The sequence below is a fragment of the Aptenodytes forsteri genome, unplaced genomic scaffold (assembly GCF_000699145.1).
Source record: "Aptenodytes forsteri isolate BGI_AS27 unplaced genomic scaffold, ASM69914v1 Scaffold336, whole genome shotgun sequence".
In the NCBI taxonomy this organism is placed as follows: Eukaryota; Metazoa; Chordata; class Aves; order Sphenisciformes; family Spheniscidae; genus Aptenodytes; species Aptenodytes forsteri.
Genome location: NW_008794911.1, coordinates 1785240 through 1797263, shown reverse-complemented (window position 1 = coordinate 1797263; position 12024 = coordinate 1785240). Strand labels below are relative to the sequence as shown.

The 12024-nt window shown below is 36.5% G+C and overlaps 1 protein-coding gene across 2 annotated transcripts in view; it reads right to left on the bottom strand.

The window, feature by feature from the left end:
* The window catches only part of MPP7 (membrane palmitoylated protein 7), a 117948-nt gene that overhangs the window by 16964 nt on the left and 88960 nt on the right, over positions 1 to 12024 (bottom strand). For both annotated transcript variants that reach the window (XM_019471007.1, XM_009275195.2), the window contains one exon: positions 980 to 1150. In XM_019471007.1, coding sequence (XP_019326552.1) covers positions 980 to 1150 — 171 coding nt within the window. The remainder of the gene's footprint in view (positions 1 to 979; positions 1151 to 12024) is intronic.

The window sequence follows — 12024 nt, the reverse complement described above, 5'->3', positions numbered from 1 at the left end:
GGGGAGGAGTGAGCGAGCGGCTGTGTGGTGCTCAGTTGCCGACTGAGGTTAAACCACGACATGGGCGACTCATTACAAGTGGAGTTCCTCGGGGCTCTACCCTGGGACATACTCTGTTTCATATCTGTATCAAAACCCGGAGGAGGACACCGAATAGGCCCTCATCAAGTTTGCGGATGCCAAAACGGGTGATGCAAGTGACTTGTACAAGGGCAGGGCTTCCATTCAGAGGGACCTTGATATGCTACAGACATGGGCTGGCAAAACTTGTGAAGATGAGGACAAATACAAAGTCCTGCATCTGGGCTAGACTAAGCCCCACAGCACTACAGGCTGGGGACTGACTGGCTGGGGAGCAGCCTGGATGAAAAGGACCTGGGGGTCCAGGTGGGCAGTGAGCTAAGCATGAGTCCACAGCGCACGCTGGCAGCAATGAAGGCTAACAGAAGACTGGGATGTATCAGCAAGAGCCTAGCCTGTAGATAGAAGGAAATAACTCTTCCCCTTTACTCAGCACTCGTTAGACCCTGTGAGGAATACTCTCTCCACGATGGGCCCTGCAGTACAAGAAAGATGTTGATAAACTGGAGCAAAGCCAGCAGAGGGGCCTTCAAGATGGTCGGGAGCTGAAACACATGACCTGTGAGGAGAGGGTGAGGAAACTGGGCTTGTCTAGCTTGGAGAAGAGATGTCTTCAGAGGGACCCACCAGCACCCTTCTGATACCCGTTGAGAAGATGGAGGCCAATTCTTTACCGAGGCGTGTGGTAGGAAGACAAGAGAAGACATGGTGGGAAGACAGGTTCCCAAAGTTGTTGTCATCACCAACCTGCTCTGAATTGAGTGTTAATCCTGCTGAGTGGGAGGCTGGACCAGGTGACCTCCTGAGATCCCTTCCAATCTAAATGATTTTGTGGTAAGCATTGTGCTAATCAGCAGTCCTCTGTTTTACCAGGTCAAAAATAAACAAAACAACTTACCAACCAAAACTACAAGCCTGTATTTGTCATTAGGTTGTCGTCTATATTTTGCAACTTCTTCATATGTTGGGATATCTGCTGTATCATACTGATCGCTCTTCTTGCACTCATACATAGATTTGTTTGTTTTTTTATCTTTTCTGCTAAGACGAAAGCTTCTTCTAAAACCAGCTGCAATAAGAAGAGGATTTTTTCAAAGTAAGAAAATAAGTCTTCTCAAAATATTTGAAAACAGTTTCTTCCAAACATTTGAGGATTGGTGCATGGAATAAAAAAAATATTACATGTTTAATAAGCCAGGTCATTAGAATGATATTTTCCCACAGTTTAAAACTGTATCAGGTACCTATTTAAACTGCAAAATTAAGATTACCAATAAAATCATAACAGTTGCAACAAAAAGCTGTAAAATATAATTACAATAAGTTGCTAACATATTTAGATAATTTGAGTATCTTATATGTTCTTATACACAAGGAAAACATTCATGCAATCTGGACTCTCATACCACACTTAATGCATTTCTGTTAAATCACCATGGCACACAGACATCAAATACGACATATGGTAGAAACACATCTGGTGGTTGAAAGGGTTAATGAGAATTAACTCCTTGAACAATATTTTTGTGCTTAGCTCCATGCTGATAGCATTAAAAAAAGTGCACAAAACCTTTCCCGAAGATGTTTAAAAGTAAAACCAAACACTGTTAGTTAAATTCCAAAACACTATGAAACATCTTAGACAATACAGTACCCATATTATGGATATGTTAGCATGAAATTAAAAGTTAATATCCCTATTAAATTTGCATTTACAATTGCATCAACAGTGAGACATCTACAGTGCCTATCCAGAAGAGTGGAATTTTCATACAGCATTTAAGTACTCTCAAAGCAGATAATCATAGGCATTTTCAAGCAGAACAGCACAAAAAACCCCTAAAAACTAATTTACTCCTCTGTTAATGATTACCTTACAGTTTTTCAAATAAATCCTTTACATTGCATTGCATTACATTTTACTGGTATCTCTGTGGCACTGCTTTTGTTCTAGAAGGAACTACAGGAAGGACTGCAAAGAAGGACTGCAAAGCTGATTTCATTATTTGGGGGTAATAAAGTAAAAAACAAACTCCACTTTAAATACTGGAAAAATCCCAACACTTTTTTTTTTTGCCCAGAACATTTCATAGCACAGTAAACACGTGTAAACTTTTGGTGACCCCAGATTTTTCAGCAATATGTTTTCATAAACTTGTAAAAGCACTTATGTTTAGGTGTTTGAGAAGTAATCATATTACAATTTTTTCTTCAAAGGTAGTATCTGGTAAATTCAAGACTCCGTTCTGCAAATATTTAGAACCAGATCTGAAGCGAAATCCTGCAAGGCTTAGTTACAGGCTTAGCATTTTGCACACACACAGTTCCACTTAGCATAAATCTTTGCAGAACCTGGATCACAGAGGATGTTAACCAAGTTATTTTATTGATGTCAGCTCTATACCTAGGGGAATCTACAACACATGCATACACACAAAAAGGGAAGAAAAATTTCTTTGAGAATACATTGATGTCGACCCATTCATATTCGAAATATTAATACATAAAATGAAAATCAGTGAAAAAGGAGAAGAGCTAGCATTCACAGAAAAGGATGATGACATTTTTAAGAGCTAAAGTATTGTCTAGACTGAGAACGACAAGGGCTGAGATAGAAAAGGGACCAAAATATGAGATATGAAAACATAATGAAACAAACTGAGTTATGTTATTTTATAATTTAAAGAACACTAACACTGAAGTGACTGCAGTCAGGAAAGCCCTGCTGGAGCGCTGACAGCTGTGAGTGTACACACCCAAGAGAGGGCCCAGGAGATCTTGTCTGCCCTAGGGTGAAGTCCGTCATAGAATCATAGATCCTTGTCATGACACGAGGGTGCTACATAACTACATCTAACTGTATAGACAGTTATATAAAGGTTAAAAGTAACATTAGCGATACAGACACATGAAGTGAGTTACAAGTTTCCTGAGGCCTCGTCTAAAAGGCTCCAGATTAAACAACACAACAAAAAATCAGTTGCCCTAAAAGCAAGCTGAAAATTGCTCTGATTTTTTTTTCTGTATAATCATTTTATGGAAAAAAAAAAGAAAAAAAAGAGAAAGAATAATTCTTTACCATTCGCTACTAAACGGTTTACAGAATAAAGAGCTTTGTCACAAAACCCAGAATCCACATACCTGGAAAAGGTAAAAAGTAAGGGTAGTGACCAAATGAAGCTAAACCAATCGTCTCCATTCCAGTTTGGTGTCGACCTTACAAATGCCAAGAGCTCTGTGCCTCTGTGTGGCTGTCCCAAGAGTGCCATTACCAACAGCTTCTTAACCTCGGCTTACATGTCGAACTGCAGAATCTTTAGGAAAAATATCCTTTCTGCAAAATCTTCGTATCAATTCAATCTCTGCTGTTAGGTTTTAGTGAGACCGTTTGTAACTTGTTCCTCTTTTCTCCATCCACTTTATTCAGATTTCATTACCAAACTACCAGGTGGTGGGTTATTTAAGATTTTTCATTCCTTCTTCTCTTAAAAAGAGGAAAAAAAAACCCATTTTGTTTTGGGGTTTTTGTATCAAAAAGGAGAAAATCTTTCAGTGCTGTCTTCAGGCTGATTCATCCCTTGTCACTTTTACAGGCTGCATATAAAGCATCACAAAGACTCAGGTGATACGGTTCCACTGCTAATATGGGTTTCCTTGATTAAAACATTTGATATTTCTGTGACAAACTCACTGGTAAAATGAAAATAGTATTGTTGTCCTGTATATTAAGAAGGTTCAACAACAAGTTCAACTAGGACTTACACATTACAGAAAAGCTGTTATATTAAAAAGAACAAACAAACATGCGAGCCAGAGCTAACGAAGCAGATTTTCAGTACGGCTGATTTCTCTGCAGTGTGCTGAAGATGCTCTGTAAAAGCAACTGAATATTAAAAACCTGAGATACGCTGATTGCTTTGCCACTTTAAGACTACTGTCAATTTGAAAGTTGTTTTAACTGTTCCTCAAAGCAAATCTGAATAGCCCTATAGAGAAACCCAAGAAAGCTTGCTTTAAGCAGCTTGCAAAACCAAGGAAAACGTAACAGTACAGAGAGAAAGGATGAGACTGTTTCAAATATATCCAACATTTTTATGATACTGCTACTGCATTCCTGGAAACATGATTCTCCGTCTCTCACATCTGCCATTATATATCCTCACATATGTGGCTTAACTTTACTATGACCTTCAGAAGCTATTTTATAAAGAACAGTTAGTAAGTATTTTCTATTGAGTTCTGCATTTCTAATTGCATTATATGTTGGGCAGCTATGACTGTGCAAAAAGATTAAGCTGAACTGCAACAATATCATACTTGCAAGGAATAAAAACATTTTTGAACAAGCAAAAAATATTCTGCTAATGTTTGCATATTTTACAGTTTAGGAAAGATGAAAAAAACTTCCTATATTTAAATTAACAATAGAGCATTATTAAAAACATAGTGAAAATCACTACAGAAAGACAAAACCAATACTGATATGCAATAGAAAAATAAATTTTCTGTAAAATGATTAAGCTTAAAAGTAAATTCCTATAAAGAACAAAGGGAAAAAGAATTGCTTGCCCAGAATATTTGATAATATAAACCTCAATGAATATGAAAGGAGCTGCAGGCTATACTGTCTGTGGAATATGGACATCAGAAGAGATTAACCTTAGTTGCCAAGTATGTGGACTATAAAAGGGGGAAATTCTGTCACTAAAGCAACATAAAATTCTGAACATTCAAAAGCTTGCACCAGCTCACTGATTTCAGCTACATGACCAGAAGCCTACTGAACATGCAAACCCATAAACTACTGCTGGAATGTAACAGTTTGGTGAAATAAGCACAGCTGCTGGGAAGAAAATATGAAGAACAAATGTTCTCAAACTACAAATGTCTCCAAACCTTATACCACTTCTCAACATGAAACAAAAATCATAAGCTGCTACTAATAAACTTAATTAAGGCCCAACAACAATCCAAAAGAACCAACTTACATCTCTAAGAAAGAGAATGAAAAAAAACCCTAGAAGAAAAGTGTGGTTATTCTTTTAACCACTAGCAATATACATTTGGTCATCTCAGAACAACATCTTTACATTTACATAGAGAAATACACTTGGACCTCACACAGAAATCCAAACTGAAAACAGGCAATGCATGAACCTGTCTCCCCTAAAATATTTTAAAAGGACGCCAATGTAAAAAGCTTTGCTTATTTAGATTTAGTAATATAATTCTAAAGGAGTGAACAAAAGATTGTGATTATGTTATGTGAATTTAAATCCAAATCTGTTCATGAAAGCAGAAAGTTAATTTCTCAAATTCAGAGAAACTACACTAACAGGAAATACTATCATTTAAATTCACCTACGCTTCACAAATTCACCAGTAAGGCTCCAGAATGCTATAAAGCACTTAGACATGCTTTTGTTCATTTTCATTCACTAAAACAAGTGCTTAATTATGTGTTTAAATTATGTATATTCTTCACTGAATTTAATCTAATCTTACATAATTTAGAGTGAACAAATGCTGTTTAATTGGAAATGCATTTACAGGTACTTTTTGTATTCATATTAGTGACAAAAGTAAGTTTGGTACCGTTGTCATTATCCAGGTTTGTATGAATACAATATTTTTACTAGATATTTCTGGGGTCCCCCCCAAATATTGAGATCTTTTTATACTGGCTCGTGTACCGAGTATTTCTATTGTTACACAGGAACTGCACAAACACAGAGCAGACTTCTTACTCTGTTTGCTTCTGGACTGATTCCCAGCTTGCACATTTAGACAGGGTTAATAAAAATTTAGATTATGTCTGGATTTTTAAGACAAAATTGAGAATAGTAAACAGATGATATTCATCTATATTTACTGTATGTTCATAAAGGTTCAAGTAATGTAACTAGAATTTAAGCTTGGCAAAGGCAAACTCCTAACGTTCTCCCCAGCAACTCCTCAGGAAATTACTGCAGAAACATACAATACTATACTATGATTTAAATATTAGGACTTGGTAAAAAATCATTAAATTTATCTGAGTCACTTTAGAGGGGAGGGTTCAAATGAATAGCAGCATAACTTTGGACATAAAAGATCTGACCCCAGATGGCACAGACATTCTGCTTTCTGAAAGCTGCCTCTTCTGTTGCTCTTCACGACCACCTCATGTGTGTCTAAAGTACATGTCCTTTCAGAGAGGGTCAGATGTTCACAGAATATCCTGGTACACAGACTGAAATGCCAACAAATACAGAGCCCTAAACCCATAACGAGCCATAAAATTGACTGAAAATTCATGAATTGATATTAGAATTGTTGTAGTTCACTTGATGTGATTACATGCTATCAAAAGCAGCATGAAACATGACTTAGCCATTTTGGTTTTAGGAAGTAACCGGTGTGGCCATACTTTGAAAACTGTTTCTAGAATTTAGACACATGAATGATTTACCATACTTCAACTTACATATGAGCAGTTAGTATGAGTGTGAATAGAACCTGCTGTAAATGCAAGGTAATACAGGTCAACTCCTTCATCAATGGTTAAGCTAATTCAGACTCCCTTGCTCTTGTAACAGGTTACAACACATAGACAGGCATTTAATTGGGTGTCACTAAAACACCCCGAACCTGTTGGTGTGACCCAAGCCCTTCAGTGACAATGTTTTAGGTTTTGTTTTCAGTGCAGTATGTTTAATCAAGACTTTGTGTTATAATAATGAAGAGACTTGCCTAGACATTCTTCGTTACTTAGTAATCAAGGAGTGCCATAAATGTCTATCATCTTTCAAGAACATGCACTTTCAGAAAAATTGAGATACTCAGGACTCACTCCAAAAAACAGTACTGCAAAACACAGGTGGACATTCAGAATAAGCTGTTTTCAAAAGTCAGACATATTTGTTTTCCCACTCCCCAGAAAAGCAACAGGCAGGGAAAAAAAAGTATCTTTGAAGGCCTTCAATACCCTTGGGATTGAAGGAATATATACTCAGACCAGTGGAAAAGAAAGAGGCCCCTCCTAAGCAGGAAGGTGGACTGCAGCAGTTAGATATGATATTGGCTCCTGTGTACGTAACAGAGGGTTTATAAAGTGTCTTTGCCTAGGACTCCTTTACCTTATAGACTATCCGAGTTTTATATCTTGCACAGCAAATAGGTAAAAGTTTTGTGTCCTCCCTGCAGCTGGGTCAGCAAGTTTTGTTCAAATTATTACACGTTAGGCAGTGACATTTGTCTAGCCCAGAAAGTTATTCCACAGCAGTTTGTTCCTTGAGAAAATACAACAGAAAAATAATTTAGGAGAAAAGCAACCCTAAATGTGTCTGAATAGGATTGGCCTCCTAATGTTTTGAGAAACAAGGAGACACTGGAGTGCATGAAGACGGTCTGAATTACAAATCACTGTGTCCTGTTACCATGTGCAAAAGAATGGTAACATCAGCTTTCAAAAGCCTACCTGCTTGATCTTAAAAGAGGATAATTTTTAATGAATGATTCTTAGTGAAGAGCTCTAAGGAACCTCTAATTTCTAAACCGAATAGCTAGCTATTCACAACCAGTGAATATACTTGTGTCCCTACCCCAAAATTGGTCCTAACCTCAGACAAGTCTTCTTTTCTCCCTGTTGTTCTGCCTTCTGGCTCTCCTCTCCGACACCTCACTTCCAACAGCACAGACCCAGCATGAGAAGGCTGAAGGTACCATCCCTGGACCAATGGCTGCACTCTACCATGTAGAAGCTCTCAACAGATAAACCATTGCCTGCACTGTACAGTAGTTCTCCAATAATTTTTCTAAAGTTTTGCCTAAGTAAAATTCCATCTTGATTTTTTTGTTCTTTGCATCTGGGACAACAGTAGCTTCTTCCAGAAGACATCTGCTTCCTAGATGATCGAGCCTTTTTGGTAACTGTCGTCCAAAATGTTTCACTGAAAGGGCTACAGCACCAAGAAACGGTGAATTCTGTTTTGTCACCTTCATTCTCAAATAAAGCATCAGCCCACTAAGATCTGATTGCAAAACCATGATAGTCTGATCTTGAGAATTCATGCAATCTGTATTTGCAGACAGAAAGAAAAGAGGTGGGGGGAGGGGAAGGTCTTTTCTGTTTCAAAGAAGATTTGATAAGGACAATGCAGTTCATCTGGAATCACATCCAAAGTATCATTTTCCAAGCATACTTCAATCTCTCAATACAATTACAATTCAACATTAATTTAGTTGATTAACTAACAGAGGTAAGAAGTTTATTTTCAGCATGATCAGATGACTATTAGTTCCACAAAAACGTGATGAAATTATACCACACTGAGGTTTTAGAAAAAGGTCAAAGTTCTTTCAGGTATATAGTTTGTGTGTTCCTGATGGAGTTTATATACCACATTTAAAAACAGCATGGCGCGATATGAAAATCATCTCTAATTTACACTACTGGTCTAGGGTGTTTCAGTGAGCCCAGTGGCTTGGATGTACTAAAGCACTTTGACAAGTTTCTTCCCATTCCTCTTGTAGTAGGAGGATGAAAAGCCTTGGGAAAAGGGCTGGTTGCCACAAAATCCACTCCAGCCAGCCTTCAGCTGGCAGGAATTCTGGACAGTTTCAACTAAAATATTTTTACATAGCTTTTAAAATGGCACAAATTAAAAAGCTGAAACATATCATGGAACATTCACCTTTTTTTACATGTTACTTTTGTTCGAAATTTGGAATCTTGAAGCTGAAGCCAAACGACTCCTTCCCCTCCTCTTCCCCCCTCCCCGCAATGATACATTGAGCTCAGACTAGCTTTAAAGCTAAATTTAAGCTATTGAGTTATTGTGACTTATTTTATTTTGTAATGTGGAAAAAGAACCGGTGCCTGCAAATTTGCTCTGTACTCTCACTGAATCCTCCCAAAATTGTTACACAGACATGTACAAAGAAAGAAAGTGTAAGCAAAACTTAGATAAAACCTTGAAAGTGTGTCTTTAAAGACTCACTCACACTCACTACAGTAACCTTTTTGTTTCGTTAAACACATTGCTTACTTAATGTACTTTAAAAGTCAATACTTCTCCCAAATTTATATATATTTTTTATTTTGACTTAAAAATCAAACCAGTATTTTAGTAGCTTATGTTTAACCAGATAAAGGCATACACTACATAAACCCTTTATGTCAAATCCAATGAGCCATTTTCAAAACCTTAATAATATTCATGCTTTTCTCATGCAGAGTAAGGACATTTATATGCAGATTACCCCCAAAAGCAAAGTGGACACAGTAGTTCCAGGGAAAAGAAGCTGGAAGAAAGGAAGAAATCGTCTTTTGTAACCAATTGCTCACCTAGATAGGATCCGCTGTTGTGACCAGCACATTCAGCATCTTCTGGACGAAGGGTAAAAGCATACAGAATAAGAGCCAAGAAATAAAGCAGAATAGTTAGAAGCCCAGCAAAAAATACAGAAGAAATTACTTTAAAAATGACAACTGTACAAAGCATAGCATTAAAAAGCCTTCAATAAGCCATTTTCTTAAAAACATAAAACAACATTTATTGTTTTATATTTTAGCTGGAGATATTCTGGAATTTTGCAGCATGCACACTGATCTTTTTACCTTTTCAAGCAAAAATTGTGATGACAGCAAACATTCTAAAAAGAATTCTAACACTGTATTATTCACACTTTATCAGTTAATAGAAAATATGATGCCACTTAAAAGAAAGCAAAATGTATTGGATGTAAATCAAGCTTTTTTCGTAAATTATACATTATCAGACTTTAGTTTTAACTTTTGGCTCACTGGATTAGACAGAAAGGTTTTTGATCAAAAACACATCCTCTCATTTGATATAAAATAGCTATAATGTATATTTTTACATGCCAGAGGCCCTTTGATCAAAAATATGAGCTACAATTTCTAATGCCTTTATAAACAAAGGCCTCTTAAGTAGGAAAAAAAAAAATACAAGAGATCAGCTGCTATTACTTTAACATATGCTGCAAGCATAACAGTAACCGGCTACACTCAGAGGGAAAACAGTCAAGATGATACTACATGGATGAACTTTCTACCATCTCAGAGAAACGCTTCGTCAGTATTAATTAGAAATGCAAGACCTCTCATGGCCATGTAATTAAGTCGGAACAATCTCCTTCCAACCCAGCCCACCCAAGTTTTGCTAATATTATTTTATGATACTACTTTTCTATACATATCTTCCAAAAGTTCAAGAGAGAGAGAGAAAGCAGTTTAAAACAATAGTCCAAATTACTGATCTTTACATGAAGCAACTAGGAATATTCTGGTATTTTTATCTACTTAAAAAAAGTGATTCAATGTATTTGGTGACAATATAAAAGCATTATATGTATAACATCTCTTAGAAATGTTGGACTATATTCAATTTAATTCTAAACACATGTTCGCTAAATAAAATTATTGGGCTATGCAGGGAAACTTTTGTACATGTACCTTCAATTTCCTCTGAGAAGCACAAAGGAAAAATAGGAAAGGAAATCATTAAATGGAGTGAAAACATAACTTAAGAAAGAAAAGTTAAATCGAAGAAGAAAAATGCACCTACCACACTCAACCGCTTCCTCATCTTAGAACAGCCAAAAAAACAAAGTATTATTGTTTAATACTTCATAAATAGGAAAAAATTTAGCTATGTAAGCTACTCTAAAATCCTCTTGATAGCACCTATTATATTGAGTCATATACCAACATACTGGCACTGAGTTTAACTTACATGTTTAACTACACTCAGTTAGAAAAGGACCCAAAAAGACATTGAAATATTACATGCACTTTCAATTTCCTATATGAGATTCCTCCACTACTCATTTGTTAGCAATGACCTTACCTAGATGTCATGGAAGGTCTCTTTGATATTAAATGCAAAGTTTGTTAATTCCATTTAATCAGTCTTAACCTAGAATTTCTAAGAATCACTACCATAAACATGATCTCAGTATTTTTCTGCACTTATAGCAACAGCTGCTACTGCCCTTGGAGCTGGGTTTTGGAGGGGTGTGGTTTTTTTTTTTTAACATTTATATAGTTTTAGCTGAAAAAATGCTGAAAGAATTTATATACATTGTCATTTTTTCTCTGACGCTATCCTAATATAATAGATCTACTTAAGACTTTCTGCTTACCTATAGTAAGTCAATGAATTTTTCCTCCTTGATAGTGGAAAACATACATTTTTGCAATCATCTTTGGGCTTGTACAGAAAAGTAACATATATATAATGAATTTTTGTTCACAAAGATATACTAAGGTCTAGATTTGTATAGAGATTTTACAATCTATATCTCATTCAAATTTCCTTTGGAATCTGGGTAAACGTGCCTAAAATACAAATATTTCAAAGTGTTTCCATGAAGCATGACTTTCCTCAGAACGTGAAGAAATTATTCAAGAGGTATTTTAACATCTTTCATGTGTAACTGATGTACCAAACAAAGGCAAGCTTGAAACTCTCCTGCCTATTTGATTAGATAGAAGACCTTTTCCCATTTCATGTCATGAAATGGATACAAGAGTCTCTTCTGGCAGGGGAGGAATCATTTTGCAGCATCATTTCTTCATACCTTTTTTCTGGAGGACTTATGTTTTAAAATATTAATTTGGAAGACTTCTCTGAATTCTGTTTAAAGTTTATTTCTACACGTGAGGTGACCATATGGTTTTGGTAGGCTGGAAAGTCCTCTAAGGTGAGCACTGCTTGGTTGACCACATCTGGTGCCTTAAAAGAGTGCCGACAGTTTTGTGAGTTGAGAGTGAAAGCATTGGATCCTTCTTCCTCTCCTGACCTTAAAAGCTCCCAATTCTTGAAGTGACAAACGCCCTGAAGCTGGACCTAGGATGGTAGGCTGGCTTCCAGGTACTATTTCTTTCTCCTTCTCTGCGCTGAGACCTCTTACACTTCCCGATATGTATGACAAGTT